The following is a 21,645-nucleotide window of genomic DNA, read 5'->3' on the forward strand; positions in this document are numbered from 1 at the left end:
ACGTGGGCGCCGTTAGGTCACGTGGGCGCCGCCGGGCCGGAAGTGGGGCCCGGCGCCTGCGCAGGTGGGCCGCAGAGGAGGCGTGCGCCCGAGTGTCGGGGACCCCCGGCTGCTTCCCCGCCATGGGCCGCAGGAGGGCGGCGCGCGGGCCGGTGGCCGAAGGCGGCCGCGCTCGGCGCCCCGCGGGCCGCTCCCTGGAGGCCTTCGCGGAGGAGGTGGGCGCCGCGCTGCGCGGTGAGTGGGGCGCGATCGGGGAATGGGCCGGGGGTCGCAGGCCCGGGGCGGGCCCTCGGAGCTGCGCCTGAGGCTCGGTACCCTTCTCTGCTCCGGTGCAGCGTCCGTGGAGCCAGAGGCGGCCGAGGACGAGGGCATTTCGGGGCCGGCGCGGCTGCCGTGCCCGCTGGCCATGTGGGAGCTGGGCCACTGCGACCCCCGGCGCTGCACGGGCCGCAAGCTGGCCCGCCTGGGCCTGGTGCGCTGCCTGCGCCTGGGCCACAGGTTCGGCGGTGTGGTGCTCAGCCCCGTGGGCTCCCAGTACGTGTCCCCCGCGGACAGGTAGGAGCGGGGGGTCAGGGGCGTGGGCGGGAGTCTCAGTAAGCCCCCGGCCCTGGCGCATCATTCCTTTCTGGGCTTTTCTACCTGTCTAGTTTGCGCCCCCACCCCCATCCCTAATGCAGGACATAGTAGCACCTCAGTAAACGTTTGTGGAGTGAATAAAGGAGCCTACCCCGGGAACACACACCGTTGAGGCTGTTTGGGGGCCGGGGAATGATGCTCTTGTATCTCTAGTGAAGTCAGTTTTCAGGACTCCACCGTGGTGCGGGCCCCCGGAACCTAGCCCTCCTCTGCTTCTGACAGACAGCTGGTGGCACGGTGTGGGGTCGCGGTCATCGACTGCTCTTGGGCCCGACTGGATGAGACACCGTTTGGGAAGATGCGTGGGGGCCACTTGCGGCTGCTGCCCCACCTGGTAGCAGCCAACCCCGTGAACTACGGCCGACCCTGCAAACTGTCTTGCGTGGAGGCTTTTGCCGCCACCTTCTGTATCCTCGGTGAGCGCCGGAGCCCGCTAGCCTGGAAGTCTGGCTAGGCTCCCAGCCGTGTGTTTTCTGCTGGCACGTCCCGGGAGGGACGGGAGGGCCCGTGGGGTGGTCAAGGTGGACAGGCTAGCATTTCAATCCCACCTTTGTCGCCCCTCCACTTGTCCTCAGAGAATTTATGGTCCCAGTAGAGGCTCAGACAGGCGGCCCCACGAGACGTGGGAAGAGGGCCTTCCTTAGTGGATGGCGGAGGCGGGTGAGCAGGCCGTCTGGACCGTGGGACAGAGTGTCAGATCTTGGGACGGCCTTGAGGGTGCTGGGAGCACACTTGGGATGGGAGAGGGATTGTCAACATCCTTGCGTTTTCTGTGTCCTCACCATCAGGCTTCTCCGACCTTGCTGTCATCTTGCTGCGGAAGTTCAAATGGGGCAAGGGCTTCCTAGACCTGAATCGCCAGCTCCTGGACAAGTACGCGGCCTGCAGCGGCCCAGAGGAGGTGCTGCAGGCGGAGCAGGAGTTCCTGGCCTGCGCCAAGGAGCACCCTGGGGAGGAGGAAATCGGTGAGCCCTGGCACGGACACAGGCCCCCTGGCTGGGTGCCAGGACACTAATGCTAACCCTCCTCCAGGCACGCAGCCTCTTTTTGAGAAGCTGGGGGGGGGGGGGCGCATCCTGCCCCAGCTTGTGGGAGGCTTGTGTGCGCTCTGAGGTCACGTGTGGGTGTTTTTCTTACTTGCTTCCTCTGTTCAGATCCTTTCGATGTGGATTCTGGGCGAGAGTTTGCAAACCCCAACAGGCCGCTGGCTGGCACCCGGTAGGTCCTTGGGCTTCCCAGTATGGGGACAGGTCAGACCCAGGGCTCTCCTCTGGCCTCGGCCCCTCCTGTGGATGGCGGGGGGGGTGGATCCCCAAACAACAGCACGATGATTTTGTGACAGTGGTCAAGGACCGTGGCCGCCCCACTGGAGAGGTGCTGGTTTCGAGAACACAGGGAATAGGAGAATCCGTTCTCAGCTGGGGCTTCTGTGAGTGAGCGTGCCGGGGATGGTGCCTTTAGTGAACGCACCTCTCCCTTCCAGGCTGCTTACAGACAGCAGTGACAGCGACAGCGAGGACGAGCCTGTGGAGCGCGGGCCTGATGCCGAGGACGGAGAAGACGGCAGCGGCTGCCCTGAAGAGGGTTCTCAGAAGCGGGAGGCAGAGGCCAGGGCCCCCGCCCAGGTTTGGAAAGGAATCAAGAAACGGCAGAGAGACTAAAGGTTGCAGACACGTATATTTTTTGAGGCGGAGCAATAAGAAACTCAAGAGGGAGCGGCAGGATTTGTGGGGATACAGACAGGCTGGCAGCGTCGGCCCTCTCAACACCGAGTGGCCCTGGACTGTGTCCCCGCGGTTCTGACACAGCTGTGCTCTGGGGCCTTCGAGCCCTCCCAGTGAAGCTGCGAGCCAGGAGACCCCGGCGTGAGCCTGTTTCTTTGCACTTGCCCTGGGGATGGGGGGGAGGGGACTCTCAGTCTCCAGCGAGGCCGAGTCGGACGGGAAGGGTCTGGGCCGCTGGACGGTGGGGTGCCGGGCTTGGGGCCCATCTTGCATGGGCACGCGTGTGCGCACACGGAGGGACGGTAAGTGCACAGCTGAGTGGCCGACGTGGGGCCCCTCACCCTGACCGATCGACCTTGCACGAGGTCCCGGCCTCACGGTGACATGGGGGCACCCTCCCCCAGGCCTAGGAGCCAGGTGGGGATTGGAGACCCGGGCGCTGCTTAGCAAACCTCTGTGTGCGCCCTCGGGTGAGGGTGAAGGGTCCCAGACGCTCACTTTGTCCCTCCACCAGGACACCTGGGAGCGGTTTCCCACCACAGCTGAGGTTGTCCAGACTCAAACCTGGGCCATCCCTCCTGTTGGCCCGCGAGGCCCTGCCACACTCCCCACCCCACAAAGCGAAGACCATGCTTCCTCAGAGAAGGGCTGTGGCACTGGTAACGTTTGGGGCGGGCTGTTCCTTGCTGGGCGGAGGGCGCTGTCACGTTTACCGCAGGACTTCCAGCAGCGTCCTCGGTCTCGCCATGGGTGCCGTGGCACCTCCTTCAGTAGTAGCCATGAGCACCGAAAACGCCTCCAGACGTAGCCTGATGTCTCCTGGGGAGCAGAGCCACCCCTCCGGGAACCCAGCGGGGGCTGCACAAGCTAAGGTTGCGGATAGAGAAGCTTGCCGGGTGGCCAGGCCCCGCGAGTTACCCCCAGATTCAGGGTGGGGGCTGCTCACTGGACGCAAGGGGTTCATGGTACACACCACACAGACACGGCGGGGGCAGCACGCACACCACACGGGGGAGCATGAGCCCCACTGCACAAAGCTGATGCGGGGCAGGACTGGGGGGGGGCGGGCGGGGGCTCAGGGGTCCGCTTCCATGCACTTCTCCAGCTCCTTGAGTCTCTTGACAAATTCCTGCGCCTCCTTGTTGGTGCGGCCCTCCAGCATCCTCAGTGCCGACTTCACTACAGGCGGGAGGGTGGGGCCGGCATGAGACCGCGGCGGCCGCAGCCGTCGAACCCGCCACCCCCGGACCCTCACTCACCCTGGGCCCTGGGCCGGCGCAGATGCAAGGTGACGGGCTGCCTGGCCCTCGCGCTCCCTCCCACCTGAGGTCGTGCTATGCCACCGACGCCGCCCAGGCCGAGGGCTGCCTCCCCCGCGAAGTCGTTGGTGGACAGCCAGTCGTGGTCCATGACGGTGAACAGCACGCAGGCACCGCGGCGGCGGCACGCCTCTGCCGGCACAGAGCTGCGGGCGAAGGGCAGTCCCTGGAGCCCTGCCCCCTGTCCGGGAGGGGGCGGGGGTCGCGGGCGGGGGGGGGGGGGGGAGACACTCACAAGTAGAAGAGCTCGTCGTACACGGGGTGCAGCGTCCGGTTCTTCACCTGGGTCCTCTGGCTGCGGACCAGCGGGAAGAGGTGTGGCGGGCCCAGCTCCACGATCACAAACGGGTCACTCAGGCCTGCGGGGGCACAGCCGCGTGCGGACCGTGAGCACCGCCCCCTCGCCCCCTCCGCTGGCCCCGGCCCCGCCCCTCACCGTTGGCGTCCAGCGGCGGCAGGTCCGCGGCGTGCAGCACCTCCACCACCAGCCGCTGCTCCGCTGCCTCGTAGTGACAGCGCACGCTCAGGCGTCCGAACCGCTTCTGCTCCAGGGACCTCTGCGGAAGGGCTTGCGCCAGTGACCGCGGCGCGGGGGTTCGGGGGCGGGGCCGCGTGCCCACACTGCGCGTGCGCACACGGGGCCTCGCTACCTGCTTGAGCTTGTCCAGGTAGTACTGCTCGATGCACTCGCGGGTGGAGCACTGATGCAGGCGCAGCTCCTCCTCCAGCCTCTGCGGAGCCGAGGGGCTGCTGACCGTGGGCCCACCCCCCGGCGCCGCGCCCCCCTCTCCCGCCGCCCGAGGCCCCGGGGCCAGACTCACCTTGTAGCTTCCGTCTTTCAGGCTCTCCAGGGGCAGACCCTGGCCCTCCGCGTGGAAAAAACTCACCAGGGCCTGGGGGCAGGGCGAAGTGGGAGGGATGTGGGGCACGGGTGGTGCTGGGGCTAGCGGCCGGGCCAGGCGGAGCCCTGAGCAGCACCAGGGCGCCTGGGAGCCCGGGGGCAGAGCCACTTGTCACACCTAGCGCAAACCGGGGCGGGGTGGGGGGTGGGGGGGGTGGGGGGAGGAATGCCAGTGCCTGGGGCCAGACAACGGTCTGGGCAGGTGGCCCAGGTGCTGCTCACACAGGCGGCCGGCAGGGAGGAGGCACTGGTCTGGTGGGAGTCCCAGGAGAGCGGTCTGGGCTGGGAAGGCCAGGCCTCCCGGCCGGCCGAAGTCACATGGCCGGGTGTCTGGGACAAGGGCCTGGGAGCCGCAGCAGGGAGGCCCCTCCACCTACCTCCAGCGTAAAGTGGAAGCGGCCGTAGAAATCGGCAGAGACGTCGAGGTTTGCCCCCAGTGCCCGAAGGATGGCCTGCAGGAGCAGCTCCCAGAGGGCCTCCAGCACCCTGCAGGGACACTCCGTGCCCGTGCCCGTGAAGGGACCCCAGGCCCCGGCCCGGCCCAACCGCCCCAAGCTGTACCTGCTAAGGTTCTCCTTCACCAGGGAGGAATTCAGCACGGCCAGCTTCTCATCCAAGTACTTCATGAGCGGGGCCACGGCCTGCGGGAAGCATCCTCAGTGCCACACTGCCCGGGCCCCACCCCGCGCACGCTCCCCTCGGTGCCCAGGCCCTCACTTCATCGTTCTGGATGGAGTCGGGCGACAGGCTGATGTGCTGCACGTACTTCCTGATGTCAGCCACCATCTGAGGGACGGCAGAGCTCAGCACCAAGTGGCAGTGAGGGGGCGGCCGGGTCCTCTGCCCGCCCGCCCGCCCACCTTGGAGGTCAGGTGCGCCGTCACGGTGTGGACCTCCTGCTGCAGGTCTTCGTCCAGGGCCTGTGCACAGCCGAGCAGAGGGCGCGGGAGCACCCCCTCGGGCCCCGAGGTCACCTCCGGCCACGCCAGACCCCGCAGCGTCTGCCCGGCAGCCTTGCGCAGGAGCTCCACGTTGTTGAGAACCACACAGAGCTGGGGAGGCGGCCCACGTCGGGGGGGAGGGGTCGGCAGCCCGGTGGTGGCCCCGCCCCCGGCCCCGCCCCCGGCCCGCCAGGCCGCTCACCGGCTCGCTCAGTGCCTCGCCCGCGGCCCCCGGCTGAGCGTCCACCTTCTTCCGCAGCAGCTCAGTGTAGAAGAGGGTGGCCGCACACAGGTCCTACGGTGGCAGACGAGGGCTCAGGAGCTGCGGGCTGTGTCCCCTGGGCCCGCGGCCCTCCCAGACTCGTCTCCTCCCGGCCCACGCCCCCCAACGCACAGCCAACACACCTGGCTGAGCTGGGTGCCCAGGGCCTCGGCCTGGGCAGGGTCCGGCCATGCCAGGCGGGCCCACAGCTCCTGGATGTGACTGAAGCAGAGACTAGCCGTGGCCGCAGAACTGCTGTGCTTGGAGGAGGCGTCCATGGGCTCCAGCTAGGAAGGCAGGAGGAGGCCCGGGTGGCAAGGGGGGGCCCTGGCTGAGCCCAGCACCCTCAGGCCCGGGCGCCTGCTCACCGTGTCCACATCCACGGCTCCCTGCAGCCTCCACCTGACCTGGTCCCGCAGCACCTGCAGCCAAAGCTTCACGGCGGGCAGGAACGGGCCATGGATGCCAGCCAGGGCGAGGGAGCGGCTGTCGCTGTGGCAGGAGGCCAGTGGGAGCTCGCCCGGAATCCGACACCTTGAGCCAGCACGTCCCAGGGTCCCGGCCCGAGGGGACACCCGGGAGAGCCCGCCTCCAAGGGCCCTCGGGCTGTCCCAGAGGCCTCCTAGAGGAGGCTGCGGGACAGGTGGGAGTGGGTGCAGGTCTGGGAGGCCAACAGTGGGAGGAGACAGACAGGGCAGGTGGGGGGAAGGGGATAGGTTGGGGCAGGGCACCCACCGGCCGGAGATGCTGCTCCAGAAACGCCGGATGTCCGCCAGGGTCACGTACAGTTCGAAGAGCCCTGAGGCCACCTCGAGGGTCATCTTGGGGCTCAGCTCCTCCGTCAGCACCCACGCCTCCTCGGCCACCTACTCAGGAGGACGCATTCAGGCCACCAGCATCAGGGAAAGCGGGCCCCTTCCCAGCCCGGGGGCTTCTCCCCACAGCCCCTCCTCACCAGACGCTCCAGCTGCCGGAAAGTGAGTGTGAAGAAGTCGATGTCGGTGATGCTGCAGGGAACGAATGTCACACACCTGCTTGCCCCGCCACCGGGCTGGCGGCATCCCTGAGGGGCCGGGGGCAGGGACGGCGGGCAGAGCCCCGGGCCCCACCTGTGGAAGAGGCTGGCGTAGATGCCGTAGCAGGACTGCAGATCCTCGTAGACGGCGTCCGCCAGCTCCACCAGCCCGGCGAGGCGCTGCGGCCCCGACTGCGAGGAAGCCCGGTTCACACTGACCTTCTGGCCCGCACCTGCTTGCCGCCCCCCCCTCCGCTCCCCTCCCCCGCGGCACCTGCTCTCGAGGACTCTTGGTGTTCAGGAGCCTGTCATACCACTCACGGTTGCCTCTCTGCAAGACAAGCCACCAACACGGGGTGGTGAGTTGGGGGGGAGGTTAAAAGGGCCCCGGAGCGTGGCGGAGCAGGCCGGGAGCCGGGGGTGGGCGCGGCTGGGCACCCCCGTGTGGGCCGCGAGGGGCGGGCACCGGGCACAGATTGGCTACCAGACACACCTTCAGAGCAGCAGAGATGTCCGCGTTTAGTTCCGTCCGGAAGGAGCACACCTCAAAGGAAGGCTGGAAGATCTGCATCTTGCTGAGACACCTGGAGGGGCCGCCCGCTGACTGTGCGCTGCCCCCACCGACCCCCCACGCCCCCACCCCCGGCCAGGGCCTGGGCTGCACCCACTTGAGCAGCAGCTCCAGACGGTAGACGGCAGTGCTGTTGGTGGCGGGGAAGAAGTCTCGAAGCTGACGCAGCAGCCGCAGCCCAAACTCGGAGAAGGCATTGAAGCTGTCGGCCAGGCTCTCCTCCTGGGGGCACCGGCCCGTCGGAGCTGACCCCCACTGCCCTCCCCACGGGGCGGGTAGGGGCAGCCAGTCTGCAAGGGCCTCCTTGGGCCATCCGTGGGCCTGGTTTCTCCAAACTCAGCCACCACAGTCCCCACGGCCTCAGGGCCTTGGCGCCCCCCCCCCCGTTCCCCCTACCCAGCTTCGAGCACCCACTCCCTCCGTCCCTCGCCCAGATGGAGGGCACGACCTCCCTCCCCTGGGACTCGGACACATCCCCTGTCTCAGCATTGCACAGTACCCGCTCTATCCTGGGTCATGAAGTTTGTTTGCAGCCCCACAGGGCCCTGTAAGCCGAGCACCCCATGTGGACAGCACTCCGCCCTGTCTGCCCCAGCGCCAGCGGCCCCACAGCACACCCCCCAGGAACAGCTCACCTGCCCTTGGGGCAGCGAAGACGCCTCTTCCCAATGCGCCTGCATGTCCTCCAGCAGCCCCAGCAGGTAGCCGTAGTCCAGGGTCCGGGTCTGATGGTGGCGGCTGCTGACCTGCCAGTGCCTGCAAGTCGGGGGGAGCCCCGCCCATGGGCACGGAGACCCCGATGGGACCACCCCCCCGTGCCCCTCCTACTTGCCCCTTACACGCCCCCAACTCCCCCACGGCACCGCCCCCTTTCATGCCTTCCCGCTCAGAGGACTCCTTCCCTCGCTCGCCCCGCCCGAGGCCCCGCCCACCCGCCGCCAGCCTGCCCGTGCCCCGCCCCCGGAGGCCCCGCCCACTCACAGCACAGCCAGCTGCAGCGCCGACAGGTTGTTTTGCGCGCCGTGCAGGCAGAGGATCGTGGCCGCGGGCCCGCTGAGCTCTCCCCGCCAGCAGCTCGCCTTGGGCTGGGGGAGTCGGGGGCAGGCGTGGATGCAGGCAGGGGCCGCCATCCCCTCCTCCCCCCGGTGCCCAGGCTCCCCTGCTCTGCCTCCCCAGGCGCCCGGTCAGCCCCGTCCGGAGGGCGAGGCTACCTCCTCGGATCGGTGCTCGAACTGCAGGAGACGACTGAGCAGCAGCATGTAGGACAGGAAGCCCGCCCGCCCGCGCTGGCTCATGCCCGTGTCCCTCTGGAATGCAGGAGCCGCCCGTCACCAGCCCTGCCCAGGCCCGTGGGCAGGGGCGCACGGCCAAGACGCAGGGCAAGGGACCCCCACGGCTCCCCACCTGTGTGGTGATCAGCTTGAGGACCAGCTGGCAGTCTCCTTGAACGCGGGAGGCGCTGGAGCGTGGTTCCAGCTTGAACCAGCGGTCTTCACCGGCCACGGGCACCTCCTGAAAGGAAAGGGTTCACACCGGCCATCCCCCCTCCAGCTCCCTCCCACGGACTCTCTGTGGGACCCAGAGGAGAACACACGGCTCTGCTGGCCCCGGAGACGGGTGGTCAGCACCGAGTGGGCCCTCAGGGGTGCCCGGACACCCAGGAAGCTGTTCCTTCCCCCTCCCCTGCAGCTCAAGGCCCCACCAGCCCAAGAAGGCCAGGAGATGCCTGGGGGAGTCGCAGGGCAGACCCACCAGCAGTATCCCCGGAGGATGAGACCCCACAAACAGGCGGTCCGTGAGGGAAGCCCCGGCCCCCACTCACCCGGACGGGTATGTTGAGACACCCCAGGAAGTCATCTGTGTGGTCCTCCGCGGGCCCTGCTGTCCCATTTGCACGGGCCGACTTGACAATCTGTTTAAAATACCTAGGCAAAGCGGGGGGGGGGGTGGCCCCACCTTGGTCCCTGGGGAGCCACTATCTGCCGGCCCACGTGGGCCACGGTGTCTGGGGGCACGAGGGTCCCACCTGTCGTACCTGCTCATGCCCTTCAGGCCGATGACTTCATTCAGCTTCCTGCATGCTTCCACCAGAGACACATCATCGTCATGGTCCCTAGGGGCGGGGCGCGGAAACCTGGCTTGTCTGGAGCCCGGCTGGGCCCCGAGTGTCCTCTCTCAACCCACCCCCCCCCCCCGCCCCAAGCAGGTGCACCCACACCCGCTGCCCTGCAGGGACCAGGGGCGTCTACCAGATATCCAGGTGCAGCTGGTCCGCGCGGACATCCTCGATCTCACTGTAAGGAAAACGGAGAGAAGCCCAGAGGGTGGAGGACCATCCCCTGCCCAGGGCGAGGGCAGGGACAATTTCAGGAGCTGCGGGCAAGGGGCCACGAGCTCGAGCTCTCAGGACAGGCCGCCCGGGTTTGGATCCTGACTGTGTGGCCCCCGGGGCATGGCACCTCTCTCTGAGGTGATTTCCTCCTCTGGACAGTGGTCACGTGAACAGCCCCCACTCGGGTCCCCGGGGCAGGCACAGTGTGGCAGCCACCGGCCTGCGTCCTCAGGACGTGCTCTGGCCCAGCAGGCAGCCCCCCCCCGCCCGACCGCCCTGCCGCCCAGCTGGGCCAGGGCCCTTACAAGACAAAGTTCTCCTTCCAGACGGGGTTCAGGGTGCTGCTCTTGACCTCGGTGACCTGGATGCACTTGGCCGGGAGCGGACCCCCACGCTTGCTGCCTTTGCGGAAGCCGAAGCGCTGCTCCGTGCGCGGCCCTGGCTCCCGGGGAGCACCCGAGGCCGGCAGGATACCCAGCATGCAGTACGGGTCACTGAAGCCTGAGACACATCGGGCGCCTCAGCCGCCAGCCCTGGGCCCTCCGTCCCTCCGTGGCCACCGGACCCGGGCACAGCCGAGGTCCAGGCTCGTCCCCACTCACCATTGGGGTCTTTGGCCAGCAGGTTCTTGGCACGCATGACAGAGACTTTCAGGGCATACGTGGGGGCCTGTGGGCAGAGGGTGCTGACCGGCCTCTTGCAGAAGGCTCGGTGTGACCGCGACAAGGCCCTGCTCTGTGTCCTCCCCACCCCGAGCCCTAGCACCGCGGCTGGCCAGCGTCTGCCCACGTGGGTGGCAGCCTCACCTTGGCCTTCTTCACACGCTCAATGGCCTCGGCGTGCTCCTCAGGGCTGGTACCAAACACCTATAGAGGGTGGGCCGGTGTGAGGGCCCAGGTACCCCCGAGGCAAACCTGGCCATTGTCCTGGGGGCCTCCCGGGGCAGAGGAAACACACACACACACACAGAGGAGGAGGAAAGATCTGTTTATCTGTCGGTCCATCCTCTGGGTCCGTTCCTCTGTCGGTTTGTGCTTTCTACCCTTCTTTGTGTGTGTGTGTGTGTGTGTGTGTGTGTCCCCATCCCTCCATCCTCCCGGGCACGCCTACCAGCGCATACGTGTATCTGCACATGCACGTGTGGGTATGTGTGTGTTCCGTACGTGGGGCGAATCTGTGTGTGTTACATGGGTGATGGTGATGCCTCCAGGCAGAGGAAAGGGCTCCCCTGACAAGGCACGGCCAGGCCAGCACGGAGGGTGGGCCGGTGGGGCTCACCTGCTGAAGGTAGCCCAGTAGGGTCTCCTGGTCATCCACCTGGTCAGGGCCCATGGTCCCTGCACGGTAGAGGACTGTGTACAAGGCCTCCTCATAGAGCATCTCCACCTGTGGGTGGGGCGGGGCGCACATCCTGAGTCCCAGCCGCCCCATCCCCGTGTCCTTCAGCCCCAGGCCCTGAGCCCTGGCCACTGGGGGTCGGGGCTCCTTGGTTCCACCCTCTGTATGCCTGGGAGGGGCGGCGGGGCGGGGGCAGTCCTCAGGAGCTCCCCCCACTGGCAGACCGCAGTCCCAGCATCAGGACCTTTGCACCTGCTGGGCCCTGCACTGGCCCCCTGAGCTCTGCTCCCTACTCGCTTGCATGGGAAGTCCCGGCCCACTCACCCTTGCCACCTCTGGTGTCCACCCTGTCCCCAGATCCTGGGCCAGGCCCATCTTAGGTGCTCCCAGACCCTCCCTGGGGCCACGCCCCCTCCCCCTTACCTCCTCCTGGGTCAGGGCTCTCAGGCCACGGCTGGGGTCCACGGGCTCAGCAGGGGCTGGCGAACCGCTGCGCAAGAGGACCTGTGAGGAGCACTGGGGTGAGGGTCTGGAGGGGGGAGGGCCCCAGGGACGGCGGGAGTCGGTTTGAGGGGTGGGGGCCGGCGGGGAGGCCCACACGGGGCAGCAGCTCTGGGCCATCCTCACCTCGGGGCGCGGCAGGCCCTGTCTGCCCTCCCCCTTCTTCAGAATGAGGCGCATGTGCGCGAAGAACTCCACGCCGTCCCCGGGCTTCCTGCAGGGAGAGGCCAGGCCTGAGACCCGGGCTCCCGGCACACACCCGCCCCCTGCCCGGGACCAGCTGCCGGCCGTGCGCCTCGAGGGGATTCCCCGTGTCCACACATCCGGGGACCCGGCGCGGCGTCCACGGCGCGCCCCGCTCTCCCGGCTCCCCCGGGGGCGCGCGACGGTGCGGGCTTGGGCGCGGAGCACCCACCAAGCGCCTGCGGCCGGCTCCGGGGGGTCAGCGCTGGTGGCGGCCGGCTCTCCCTCGGCCCTCCGGCGGAAGGTGGGGCACGCCTGCACCTGCCGCAGCACGCTGCTCTTGATCTCCAGCAGGGTCGTCATGGCCGGCGGTCTGCGGGCAGAGCGCACGGCTGCGGCCCCTGCACGTCCCAGCAGCACCGCCGCGCCGGCCCCAGAAACCGCACCGGGTGCACGTCGAGCGGCGAACGGATCCGCCGGAAGCGCACGCGAGCCGCGTTCCTGACGGCGCAGCCTCCTGGCCTCCGCGGGGCAGCGGGAGCCCGAGGCGCTGCGACTCGGCTCCCGTGCTGCACCGCGCTGGGCACCCAGGGGCCACCGGGGGCCGGTCCCTCGGGCTCCCTCAGCCTTCGTGTCCCATCTGCAAGACGGGACATCCCTGCGGGGCCGCGCCGGGGACGGGACGAGGCTGCCAGGCGGTGGTCGTGCTGGCACGGTCCGGGCTCCGTCACCGGTTGCTGCTGGACTTCGCCGCAGAGGGCCCGTACTGCCACGCTCCCGCCGCCGCCCATCTAGGGCTGGGACCCCCGGCTGTGTCCCCGGGGTCCTAGGACCGCTCAGCAGCAAGTGCCCGTATCTCCTGGGCGCTTTGCCAACGGGACGGAGTTGTCGGGGAGGGGTGCCCAATTCACCCAGCCTGTGACGGTCCGGTCTGGGGCCGGGGCAGGCAAAGGTCCTGCAGGAGGCAACCCCTCCCCGGGACTCCCAAAGTCCTCATCCTGCAGAGGAGCTTGGGCAAGAAGAGGCCACCGTGCCTGGGGCCTTCCGCGAGACCCCCTCACCCCGAGTGGCCAGCACGCGCAGGAGGGGCCGCTGGCCAAGTCCTCACCCGCCCGGCACAGCCAGGGACAGCGCCCCTCGTCTCCCTGTGAGCGCACTTGCACGCCTCCCCCTGGGCCGCAGTGTCCCCTGCAGACCCCGGAGGAAGGGCAGGAGGACCACTAAGCAGCCGTGGGCCCTCGAGCCTGGCTCCTGCTCAGCCCTGACCAGCCCAGGCACCCGACCCCTTCCCGACCCGCCTGTGCCTCCCCAAACCCCAGGGTGGTCTTTGTGCACCCCTGCTGAAAACTAGCAAAGGAAAGTGCTGACCCCCCACCCCGCTAGGCCGAATCTGCCCCTCGGGGCCCACCTTTCGGACTTCCCTGCCCCAGGATGTCAGCCTGTGCCTCCGCACAGGACCTATCATGCTCCCTTCAGGGTACCACAGGGCCTGTGCACCCACTGCCCTGGTCCCCTTCCCTGGTGGTGCCCACTTGTCCACTCACTGAGGGCCCCTCCAGCCCAGGCACAGCCGTGCAGAGAAGCACTGTCATTTTCACTGGACAAAACAGGAAATGGGGACTCGGCCGACTCCAGCTATACCTGCCCCCGATCTCATGGGCAGTTAGTGGTGGGACAGCCAAGTTAGACCCACCTGTGCCCTGTGTGCCCAGGCCAGCTCCCCAGGCTGTGCCCGCCGTTCGCGGATCGTGCCCGTGTTCCTGCACATCTCTGCTTAACGTCTGCTCCCTCCTCCTTAGAATCCTGTGCCCCGTTGGGAGCGCTGGGGCCAGGGCACACGGCACCTCATGAGTCCTACAGATTTTGTTCAACAAACCGGATGCCTGCTCCCAGCTGTGTCTGTCTGCCTCTCACTGGTCCCTGCGCTGCCGTCCCTGCTCAGGCCACCACTGCAGATGGCACATCCTCCTACCCCCTGGTGCCCCAGCCCTGGTTCTACGGAATGCTGGGCTCAGAGGGTCTCATCTGACCAGACCCGAGAGCTGGGGACAGAAAGGACGACTGGCCCATGGCCCTGAAACGAGGCCCCCACCTTCCTCGTACTTCTTACTGCCTCCCCCGGGAGCCTCCCTTCAAAGATCGGGAGGATGTGTGGACGGGGCTCAGCGGCTGGGGCACGTGGTTCTGGAAGCTGTCGCCCCTACCGCCAGCAGCGAGGTCCTAAGGGGACGGGCATCAGGGCACCCCCCTCCTCTCTAGCTGTGGGGAAGAGGCTGCTACCCCCCCCCCCCGGCCCCCCAAAGCAAGGGAGCAGCCACTGCTTGAGCCGTTGCCAGGGCAACCGCCAATTGCGTCTGCGTGTGACAGGGGCTACAGGGGCTCACAGTCCCAGAGACAAACGTGACGCAGGAACCGAGCGGCCTGAGCCGCAGAGACGGGGTGCCTTTGTGGCAATAAAACGTTCAGGGTAGAGGGGGAGCCACCTCACCTCATAATCACAGCCCCCAAAAGGCCCCAAGCTTGAGGCCCCGGGGTTAGGCGCTTACTCAAGGCCACAGAGCCAGCAAGTGGCCAGGGATGAACTCCATTCTGTGGCGCTCAAGCTCTAAGCTCCCGGCACATCCTGACTTCTGGGGGTCCAGACAGGCTGGCTCCCCCTCCGTGGGGCTCCCTCCCTCAGCCCACGGGCCGGATGGGGGCAAAAGTGGCGTCTGGGCACCGGTGTCTGGGAGAGATGGCTCATCCCTGGGTGCCCAGACACTCCTCCAGTCGCCCTGGAAACCCTCGGCTGCTGGGGCACTGATGACGTTTCTGCACCAAATGGCCTGGGCCCTGGGAGCCAGCCAGCACCTCACTCGGAGCCGCACCAGCGGTGGGTGCGTGGCTGACCCCCAGGAAGCACTTGCTGGCTGCAGGGACCCTCTGCCGGCCCCCGACAGAGCCCCTCCTTGAGCTCTCCCTGTCTCTGTCCCTTCTGGCTCCGGGCAGCAGCACACAGCAAAATGTGTCTGTAGCCTCCGCTCGTGCCCGGCCACCAGGGCCAGAGCGACTGCCCGACGGACAAAGCGAGGCTGGCCAAGGAGCTGAATGCCACACTGGCACTGGGGCCAAGCCGAAAGTACCACCTTGTCCCCTGGCCGTCTTCAAGACCCAGGGTGGATGGGAAAAGACAATTCTGCAAAGTTGCTATCACCGTCCCGTTTTGCAGCCCGGGGCTGGGCTCAAAGCGAGGGCTGTAAGCCACACCCGTCTCCTGTAAGCCCACCTGTGGGCTTAGGTGGCACCAAAGCGGGTGAGTCTAGGGGCACCTGAGCAGAGCCAGATGTATCTCCCTAGTTAGTGTCCCCTGTGGCCACCTGGCCACCCTCACGATGAATAAACACCTTCATAATAAACACTCAGAACACTAGGTCCCTTCTTACCAAAATCCGGTCCCTGGTGAAGCGAGGGCAGGGGTCCGTTGATGCTTGCTACCCTGGGTGTGTACGGGCAGTGGCAGGATGTCTGGCCCCACATTCTGGTCTCTGTGTCACCCTCTCAGCCTTCTCCTCCCAGCCAGCCACTCCCTTCACATTTTTTTTTTTTTTACTGGATTTCTCACTGTCCTGTGACTCCCTAGACAGTGCTCCCCTGCACACGGCTCAGCAGCCGTGTCCATCACAAATGCTGCTCCCTGAGATCTAATCCCAACCCAGTCCCTGGGGAGATGCCTGGGAATGTGATTTTAAGCGAGCTCCGCAGCTGGACCTGAAGCCCTAGGAAGTCTGAGATCAACTGTCAGGGGCTACCTAGATGCTTCTAGAATGAACGCATGAAAAATGAAATTCTCTGTCCGTTCTTCCTCCGAGGCTCCCTCCCCCGCTCTTTACTCACCGGTCTCCACCGTGATGTCCCCCCTCCCTCCCCTCCCGTCCCCCTCCTCTCGGTGCTCCCCGCGGGAGCCTCGGGGGTGGGGGCCCCCAGATCCGTCGAGGTCCTTCCCTCCCTGATGAGCGGGTGGTCGCGGGCAGGTCAGAAGCCTGGTAGGTGCGTGTTGTTTTACACCGTTCCGACCCGTGGAGGGATTTCGTGGAGACTAGGGGTCCTACGGGGACTGGTGGCAGGGTGGGGGGGACTGGGCACTGGGGGCATCTCCCCCCCTCCCCGCCCCCGGCGGGTTGCCTGGGAAACCCCGCGGGGCGTCTCTGAAGTCCTTGGCCGAGACCCACCGGCGGCCTGCGCCTGGCGGGGATGGGGGCCCCGGCGTCGTTGGGTGTGTGTGTGGGTGGGGGGGGGGGGTCCTGCTGCCCGCCTCCTCGATCCCCGCCCGCTCCGGCGCTCTTGGGGACGCGGGCCCAGAGAAGGGCCCGAGACCGTCCCTCCGAGCACGCGCCGGCTTCAATTTTCCCGGAGCCGAGGGAGCGTCTTCGCGACCTCCCGCCGCCCTCCTCCTCGGGGGGCCTCCCCGCGCCCCCTCGGGGTCCGCAAACGCAGGAGCCGGACCGGGCGCCGGCCGCAGGAGGGGGCGCCCCAAGGCCGTCCAAAGGCCGCGCACTCACCGTGGGCCGGGCCGGGGGCGCGCGGTCGGGGGCTCCGGAGATGCCGCGCTCCGCACCCGCTCCAGAGACGCCAGGCACAGCGCGCGCTAGCAGCCGCGCCGAACCCTGAGCGCTGCGGGGGCGGGGCCTGGCGGCGGGGCCCGCCCCCGCCCCGCCCCCGCCGCTCCCGCCCGCCACGCCCCCGCCGCTCCCGCCGCGAGCGCGATCCCCTCCGCACCCAGGCCGCCGAGCGGGTCGGGCCACGGAGCCCCCTCCCCTGGGGGGCGGGGCGGTCAGCCAAGCCACCGGTAGGCGCAGAGCGGGGAGCAGGTTCTGCCGTGTCAGGACCCCGTCCCCTGGGGACCCTCGGGAAGCCAGAATCACCGAAACCGTATCAGACAAGCCCGGGCCGCAGCGAGGACTTTTCTGGAAGGGCTGCGCAGCCATCTCGAGTCGCCCTCCCGGCCCAAGCGCTGACCCCACCGCCAGCCTGCACCCCGGGCGAAGGGTGCTGCAGGCACCAACCCGGGACGCGCCACAACCACCCCGATCACCACTTGGGTGATCCTCCCGGTGGCGCAGGTGAGGGCTCTGGCGCCACCTGCAACCTCAGGCCTGGGCGGGACGCCCCGCGCGCACCCTTCCTAGCCCACCCTCCACCCCCTCTGAAATTTGAGCCAGCACCGCACTGTGTTGGCCTGCAGAGCTCGTTAAAACAGATTGTTGCACCAGCCCCAGACCTGCTGATGCCAAAAGTCTGGGCTAGGTAGGGGTGACCCGTCTGCATTTCTTTTTAAGTTTATTTATTTGGGGGGAGGGTGGTGTAGAGCGAGAGGGAAACCGAGAATCCCAAGCAGGATGCACCCTGTCAGTGCAGAGCCCAACGCCAGCCTCCAACTCACCAAACCGCGAGATCGTGACCTGAGCTGAACACTGAGCCACCCGGGTGCCCCCATGTGCGTTTCTAACAAGTTCCCGCTGGTGCTAGAGGTCCCGGAAGGAACGTGGAGGTCCTGGAGCTGTCTGCGGGGCGCCGGGTCCCCGGATCCCCGCCTTGCCTCTGACTGATCTTGTTGGATAATCAGGGTACCTCGTATTTAGAGGATCGACAGATTGGGAGATGTTTTTAACTCAGAGGACCTCATCGCTAACGTGGGACCCCAGGCAGTGTGGGACACAGAAAGGCCCAGAGGCGAGGACAGTTTGCTCGGGGGTGAGCTGAAGGAAGGGCCAGAGGCTGGAGGAACAGGTTTCCAACAGCTGCACACAGGGAGGCAGCCCGTCCGCCTGTGAACACCTGTGCCTTTTATTTCGTGGTGCGGGTGGGTGGGTGCGGGAGAGTGGGGAGCCCGGGGTGGGGGAACCAGGTGCTTCCTCTATCACCCCAAGCCGGAGTGGACACTGCTCTGACGGGCCACCTCCTGTCTCAGCTCCTGGGTCCAGACCCACACACGTGCAAGCTGCCCTCCGCACATCTGCGCTGGAGGAGACACAGAACTAGGGCTGGGGGGGGGGGGTGCGGGGGCAGCACCGCAGGGTGGATTCTCCTTCTGGAAGCTCTGTCTCCAGGCCCTGCCTCCATCCTGACCCAGCACAGCCAGGCAAATGGGGGCAGAAGGGTGCAGGGGAGCGAGAGACCAGCCACCCCTCGGCTTCCTTCTGCACGAGACAACGAGGCAGGAATCCGGGAGGGGACAGTTACCATTCTTCCCCGGGGACTGGCGGGTCCTGAGCCAGGATCTCGGTGCTGATGCCCTCCCCTCCTGCAGTCTTTTGTCAGATTCTGCCAACCTGTTGGAACAAACACAGGCCTGGTTGCCATGGTGATCATCGTGGCTTTGGGGTGAAGAGATTCTGCGGCTGCTATAAACGGGAAGTTAGGAAGGGCAGCTGCCAGGGGAGGGGCCCCTGCCCGCACCCCCATCCAATGCCCTTTGGGGAGCAAGGGACTGGAGGCCAGCACCGCCGAGGCTTCAGGCCTAACACTGCGGCCTGCTGGGGTGGAGGAGACCTTACGACTGCCCTGTACAGATAAGGAAACTGAAGCCCAGAGAGGGAAAGAGCTTTATCAGGGCCACACAGCAACCGGCTGGGTTCATAGCCCAGCTCTGGGCCTCAGTTTCCCTTTTTTGTAAAATGGACATAGTACGCACCTGTCAGTGAGGGGGGTTCTCAGTGAGAAGCTAGTACTTGACCATGGTCACAGCAGGCTGGCCCTCCAGGGACTCAGTTCCCGCCTCTGTAGGTTGGGGGTGACTCCACAGTGGGGAGAGAGGCCGGGAGCAGGCAATGTGGGACATGCACTTGTCACAGCAGGAGTTGGGCACAAAACAGAGGGTCAGGCGGCTGGGACTGACCCAGGGGCTCACACCTTCTGGGCTTTGGGCGGGCAGGAGAGTGGTTTCCTCCTTGGGGCCAGGGGAAAACCCCCAGGCTCCAGATGGATGGCCGCTGGAGAGCAGGGAGAAAGGCAGCACAGGAGGTGAGGGGGCATCTCTGTAAGGCCACCTCACCCTTGCGGCGCCTGGCGGGCTCGGTCAGTGGAGCGTGCAACTAGTGATCTCAGGTTGTAGGTTGGAGCCTCATGTCGCATGCAGATATTAGTTAAAAAATAAAATCTTGGGGCGCCTGGGGGGCCTCAGCTGGTTAAGCATCCAACTTCAGCTCAGGTCATGATCTCACGGTTTGTGGGTTCGAGCCCCACGTTGGGCTCTGTGCTGACAGCTTGGAGCCTGGAGCCTGCTTCGGATTCTGTGTCTCCCTCTCTCTCTGCCTCTCTTCTGCTCGTGCTCTCTCTCAATCAAAAATATACAAACATTAAAAATGTAAAAATAAAATCAAGTAAAATAAAATCTTAAAAAAATACACGCTTGACCTGATGCCCTCTGGTGGCAGACCTTGGAATTGCAGGCATAGCCTTCTGGCAGTAAGGCTCCTCCCACTGCTCCCACTGGCACTGAGGCACCTGTCAGAGGCCTGCGGGGGTGGGGGTGGGGGTGGGGCAGCCTAGGAGAATCGTGGGGGCTCACCCAGGGACTTGGCCACGGCGCTGACTGCAGGAACCTGTCCCATCACCTGTGCCATCCTGGGTGCTTCTGCCAGCAGAAGAGGTGGCTGGCTCCGGGTGGGAGGGGGTCTGGCCCCTCACCTGAAATGCTGGCTCCTGGGGCCCAGTTGCCAGCACCCGCACAGGTGACGCCTGTGCAGGACCAGGGTGGTCCCGGGCGCCAGGCCTGGCGGTGGAAGGGGAGCAGGCCCACACAGGGCTTTGCGGGACTCTGTGAGGGTGGGCGGCCTGGCTGCAGCCCACTGTCCAGTGTCTGTCCACTGAGCCCGAGCGTCAGCTTCTGGCCCAGGGGCAGGTGTGCCGGCCCACCCCGGAGGGGGTGAAGGTCGTGTGTGACATCAGAAGGCAAAGCTGGGGGAGTCGAATACCCAGCATCACTCTGCACGATGGGGGCCCAGGTTCTGGGGCTCCAGGAGTGGGAGGGGCAGCGTTCAGGAGCGTGGTGGCAGGTCACCTGGGAAGGCAGAGACCAGGAAGGGAGGACCTAGGCCCCGGCCCTCCCAACTTCCTGGGGTCCGGACAGCAGATGGGGCCAGGTGCTCCAGCCCCTGTCCACCCCGTGGTCCTAAGCCAGCCTCCTCGGTCAGGGTCAGGGCCTCTGCAGGTGGGGTCACAGGGTCCAGAGGTCTCTGGACGAGCCTCACAGGCCACCTTGCAGAACCGCCCCCCCCTTCTGTCTCAGCACCAGGGCCAGCCCCTCCCTGCTAGAGCAGGCTCAGACTGGTTCGAGCCAGCCCAAGTCAGCGCTCAGCCTGGCCCTCCAACCTGGCAACTCGTCGTCATGGCAACCTCAAAATGGAGGCCGCCCGTCCACAGAGCCCAACGCGAGCTGATGCGAACCAGGAGGGTTTGGGGCGGCCCAGTTAGGGAATGAGGTGGCGCTGCTCGGTAGACAGGTGTGAGCACGCGGCACTGGCCTGGGCGGGACAGTCCAGGGAGGCCAGGGGGGACTCTCGGGGACCCACAGCCCGTCTTCCGGTGGCCGGCTTGTCCCGGGAGCCGCAAGGTGGGGCTGACACGCGGTCAGCGTCTGGGCACCTGAGGACTTCGACGCCCTTTCCTGTGGAGGCCCGGCCAGGGGTCCCCAGGAGGGACACCCTCCTCCGGCGCCCAGGGTCAGCACGTGATGTGTTCCCTGCCTTCGCTGCCCTCGCCTGGTCCCAGCGGGGACGACAGAGGGGACCAGCCCCCCCCCCCGCCCCCCCGCGCGGCACAGGGCAGGAAAGGACACAGCCTGCAGGCAGCACTTGTGGAAATGTTTTAATTAGAGGATTCTCAGATACAGTGGTTAACGTATTGCCCACAATTCCTTACTAAGTATCAGGCGCCTCATGCCGGGAACAGGCTCTTCCCTCACAGCAGAAACAGGACGGGCACAGTCCCTCCTTCCCCCGTTACAAGAGTTACATCTTCGTTAAGCCAAGGACTGTGGCACAAGAGGACATTTCATTAGTCGAAGTCATGACAATTTGCTAGAAACATCGATTACTTCAGAATGCTTTAACTAGAAAATATATTGAATTTCCATATATATTAACCATATACACGTGTGGCTATTACTAAGTGTAGTTGAGTCATTACAAAATAAGACATTCTGGGAGAGGCTTCGCACACACACGACCCGGCTGGGTCCCCCGGGGGGCCCTCCGCATTAGAAAATACATCGCCAACATCAAGCGTCGAGCTCAGCTACACGTCCAGCCGAGCAAGCGAGCAAGGCACTGGGACCGCGGGGCCACGCAGGCGCTGTGGACGGGGGCCTCACGCGCCCCCCCTCCCCCCAGCCCACTGCCATCCTGCTGCCTGGCGAGTCGAGGTGCCCTTCCTGACCGAGGGTCCTGGCGACCAGCTCCCGCCCCTTCGGGGACCCCTCTGGCCCGGCCGGGTCCCCGCACCGGAGCCACACAGGTGAGCCGGCCGGGAAGGCGAGGTCAGCCGGCGCAGGGCAGGCTCCGGGCCTCCCGTCTACTCCGCACCGTGCTCCCTGGGACCAGGGGGCCAAGGCCCCACCTCGCTGGCACCAGGCCGCGGGGCACTGGGCCTGTCCCCCTCTGCGTCGGCGGCACCTCCCGGCTGGGCCCAAGTGAGCAGGCGGCCCGCTCCGGAAGCTGCGCGGCAGGCTCAGCTTCTGGGGTGCTTTCTGAGAACAGCCCTTCAGGAAAAAGGAAGCGCCCGCGCACAGTGGCCTCGGACCTGCCTCCGGGGCATCCTGACGCCCAGGACCCCCCCCAGGCAGGGCTCCGGCCAGTGCCTGCGCACGGTCCTCCCTGGGGCCCGGAGGACCTCGGACCGGCCGGTGCCAGCTCCGGGAGGCTCCGGACGCCAGTTCCGCCCTGAC

The 21,645-nt window shown here is 66.7% G+C and overlaps 2 protein-coding genes across 7 annotated transcripts; one reads left to right on the top strand and one right to left on the bottom strand.

Moving 5' to 3' along the window:
- Positions 1-74: 74 nt before the first annotated feature.
- Positions 75-2,492, top strand: TSR3 (TSR3 ribosome maturation factor). 2 transcript variants are annotated; one of them, XM_047098040.1, is made up of 6 exons: positions 75-234; positions 336-534; positions 859-1,052; positions 1,425-1,601; positions 1,791-1,854; positions 2,120-2,492. In XM_047098040.1, exons 1-6 carry the CDS (start codon positions 123-125, stop codon positions 2,295-2,297), a joined length of 924 nt encoding a protein of 307 aa, XP_046953996.1. In that variant the 5' UTR covers positions 75-122; the 3' UTR covers positions 2,298-2,492. The 2 variants fall into 2 exon arrangements, with proteins under 2 accessions (XP_046953996.1, XP_046953995.1); XM_047098039.1 differs by having other exon boundaries at positions 76-234; positions 336-555.
- A 22-nt stretch (positions 2,493-2,514) lies between these two features.
- On the bottom strand, positions 2,515-12,086 carry BAIAP3 (BAI1 associated protein 3). 5 transcript variants are annotated; one of them, XM_047098037.1, is made up of 33 exons: positions 11,956-12,086; positions 11,667-11,754; positions 11,463-11,543; positions 10,980-11,003; positions 10,508-10,567; positions 10,304-10,370; positions 10,007-10,202; positions 9,619-9,663; positions 9,405-9,482; positions 9,192-9,294; positions 8,774-8,881; positions 8,581-8,676; positions 8,351-8,454; positions 8,005-8,125; positions 7,467-7,591; positions 7,292-7,382; positions 7,073-7,129; positions 6,893-6,990; positions 6,739-6,790; positions 6,519-6,649; positions 6,152-6,275; positions 5,927-6,070; positions 5,724-5,816; positions 5,441-5,632; positions 5,298-5,366; positions 5,142-5,221; positions 4,958-5,066; positions 4,501-4,572; positions 4,330-4,410; positions 4,116-4,236; positions 3,915-4,038; positions 3,620-3,825; positions 2,515-3,539 (listed from the first exon to the last, which is right to left on the bottom strand). In XM_047098037.1, exons 1-33 carry the CDS (start codon positions 12,084-12,086, stop codon positions 3,436-3,438), a joined length of 3,375 nt encoding a protein of 1,124 aa, XP_046953993.1. In that variant the 3' UTR covers positions 2,515-3,435. The 5 variants fall into 5 exon arrangements, with proteins under 5 accessions (XP_046953993.1, XP_046953992.1, XP_046953991.1 ...); XM_047098036.1 differs by having other exon boundaries at positions 10,980-11,018; XM_047098035.1 differs by having other exon boundaries at positions 10,980-11,087.
- Positions 12,087-21,645: the final 9,559 nt, after the last annotated feature.

This window comes from Lynx rufus, unplaced genomic scaffold, assembly GCF_022079265.1.
Source record: "Lynx rufus isolate CCGP_SWC_20201006 ecotype Redwood Valley unplaced genomic scaffold, mLynRuf1.p SCAF_43, whole genome shotgun sequence".
Taxonomy (NCBI): Eukaryota; Metazoa; Chordata; class Mammalia; order Carnivora; family Felidae; genus Lynx; species Lynx rufus.

Bases quoted from the DNA above. Each gene is read 5' to 3' on its own strand.
- TSR3 (XM_047098039.1), top strand. From the start codon at position 123: ATGGGCCGCAGGAGGGCGGCGCGCGGGCCGGTGGCCGAAGGCGGCCGC. The intron at 556-858 runs GTAGGAGCGGGG...TGCTTCTGACAG, and splicing joins TACGTGTCCCCCGCGGACAG to ACAGCTGGTGGCACGGTGTG. The intron at 1,053-1,424 runs GTGAGCGCCGGA...CCTCACCATCAG, and splicing joins CGCCACCTTCTGTATCCTCG to GCTTCTCCGACCTTGCTGTC.
- BAIAP3 (XM_047098034.1), bottom strand. From the start codon at position 12,086: ATGACGACCCTGCTGGAGATCAAGAGCAGCGTGCTGCGGCAGGTGCAG. The intron at 7,383-7,466 runs GTGGGTGCAGCC...CGGCCCCTCCAG, and splicing joins CGTCTGGAGCTGCTGCTCAA to GTGTCTCAGCAAGATGCAGA. The intron at 3,540-3,619 runs GTGAGTGAGGGT...TCCCGCCTGTAG, and splicing joins GCGCCGGCCCAGGGCCCAGG to TGAAGTCGGCACTGAGGATG.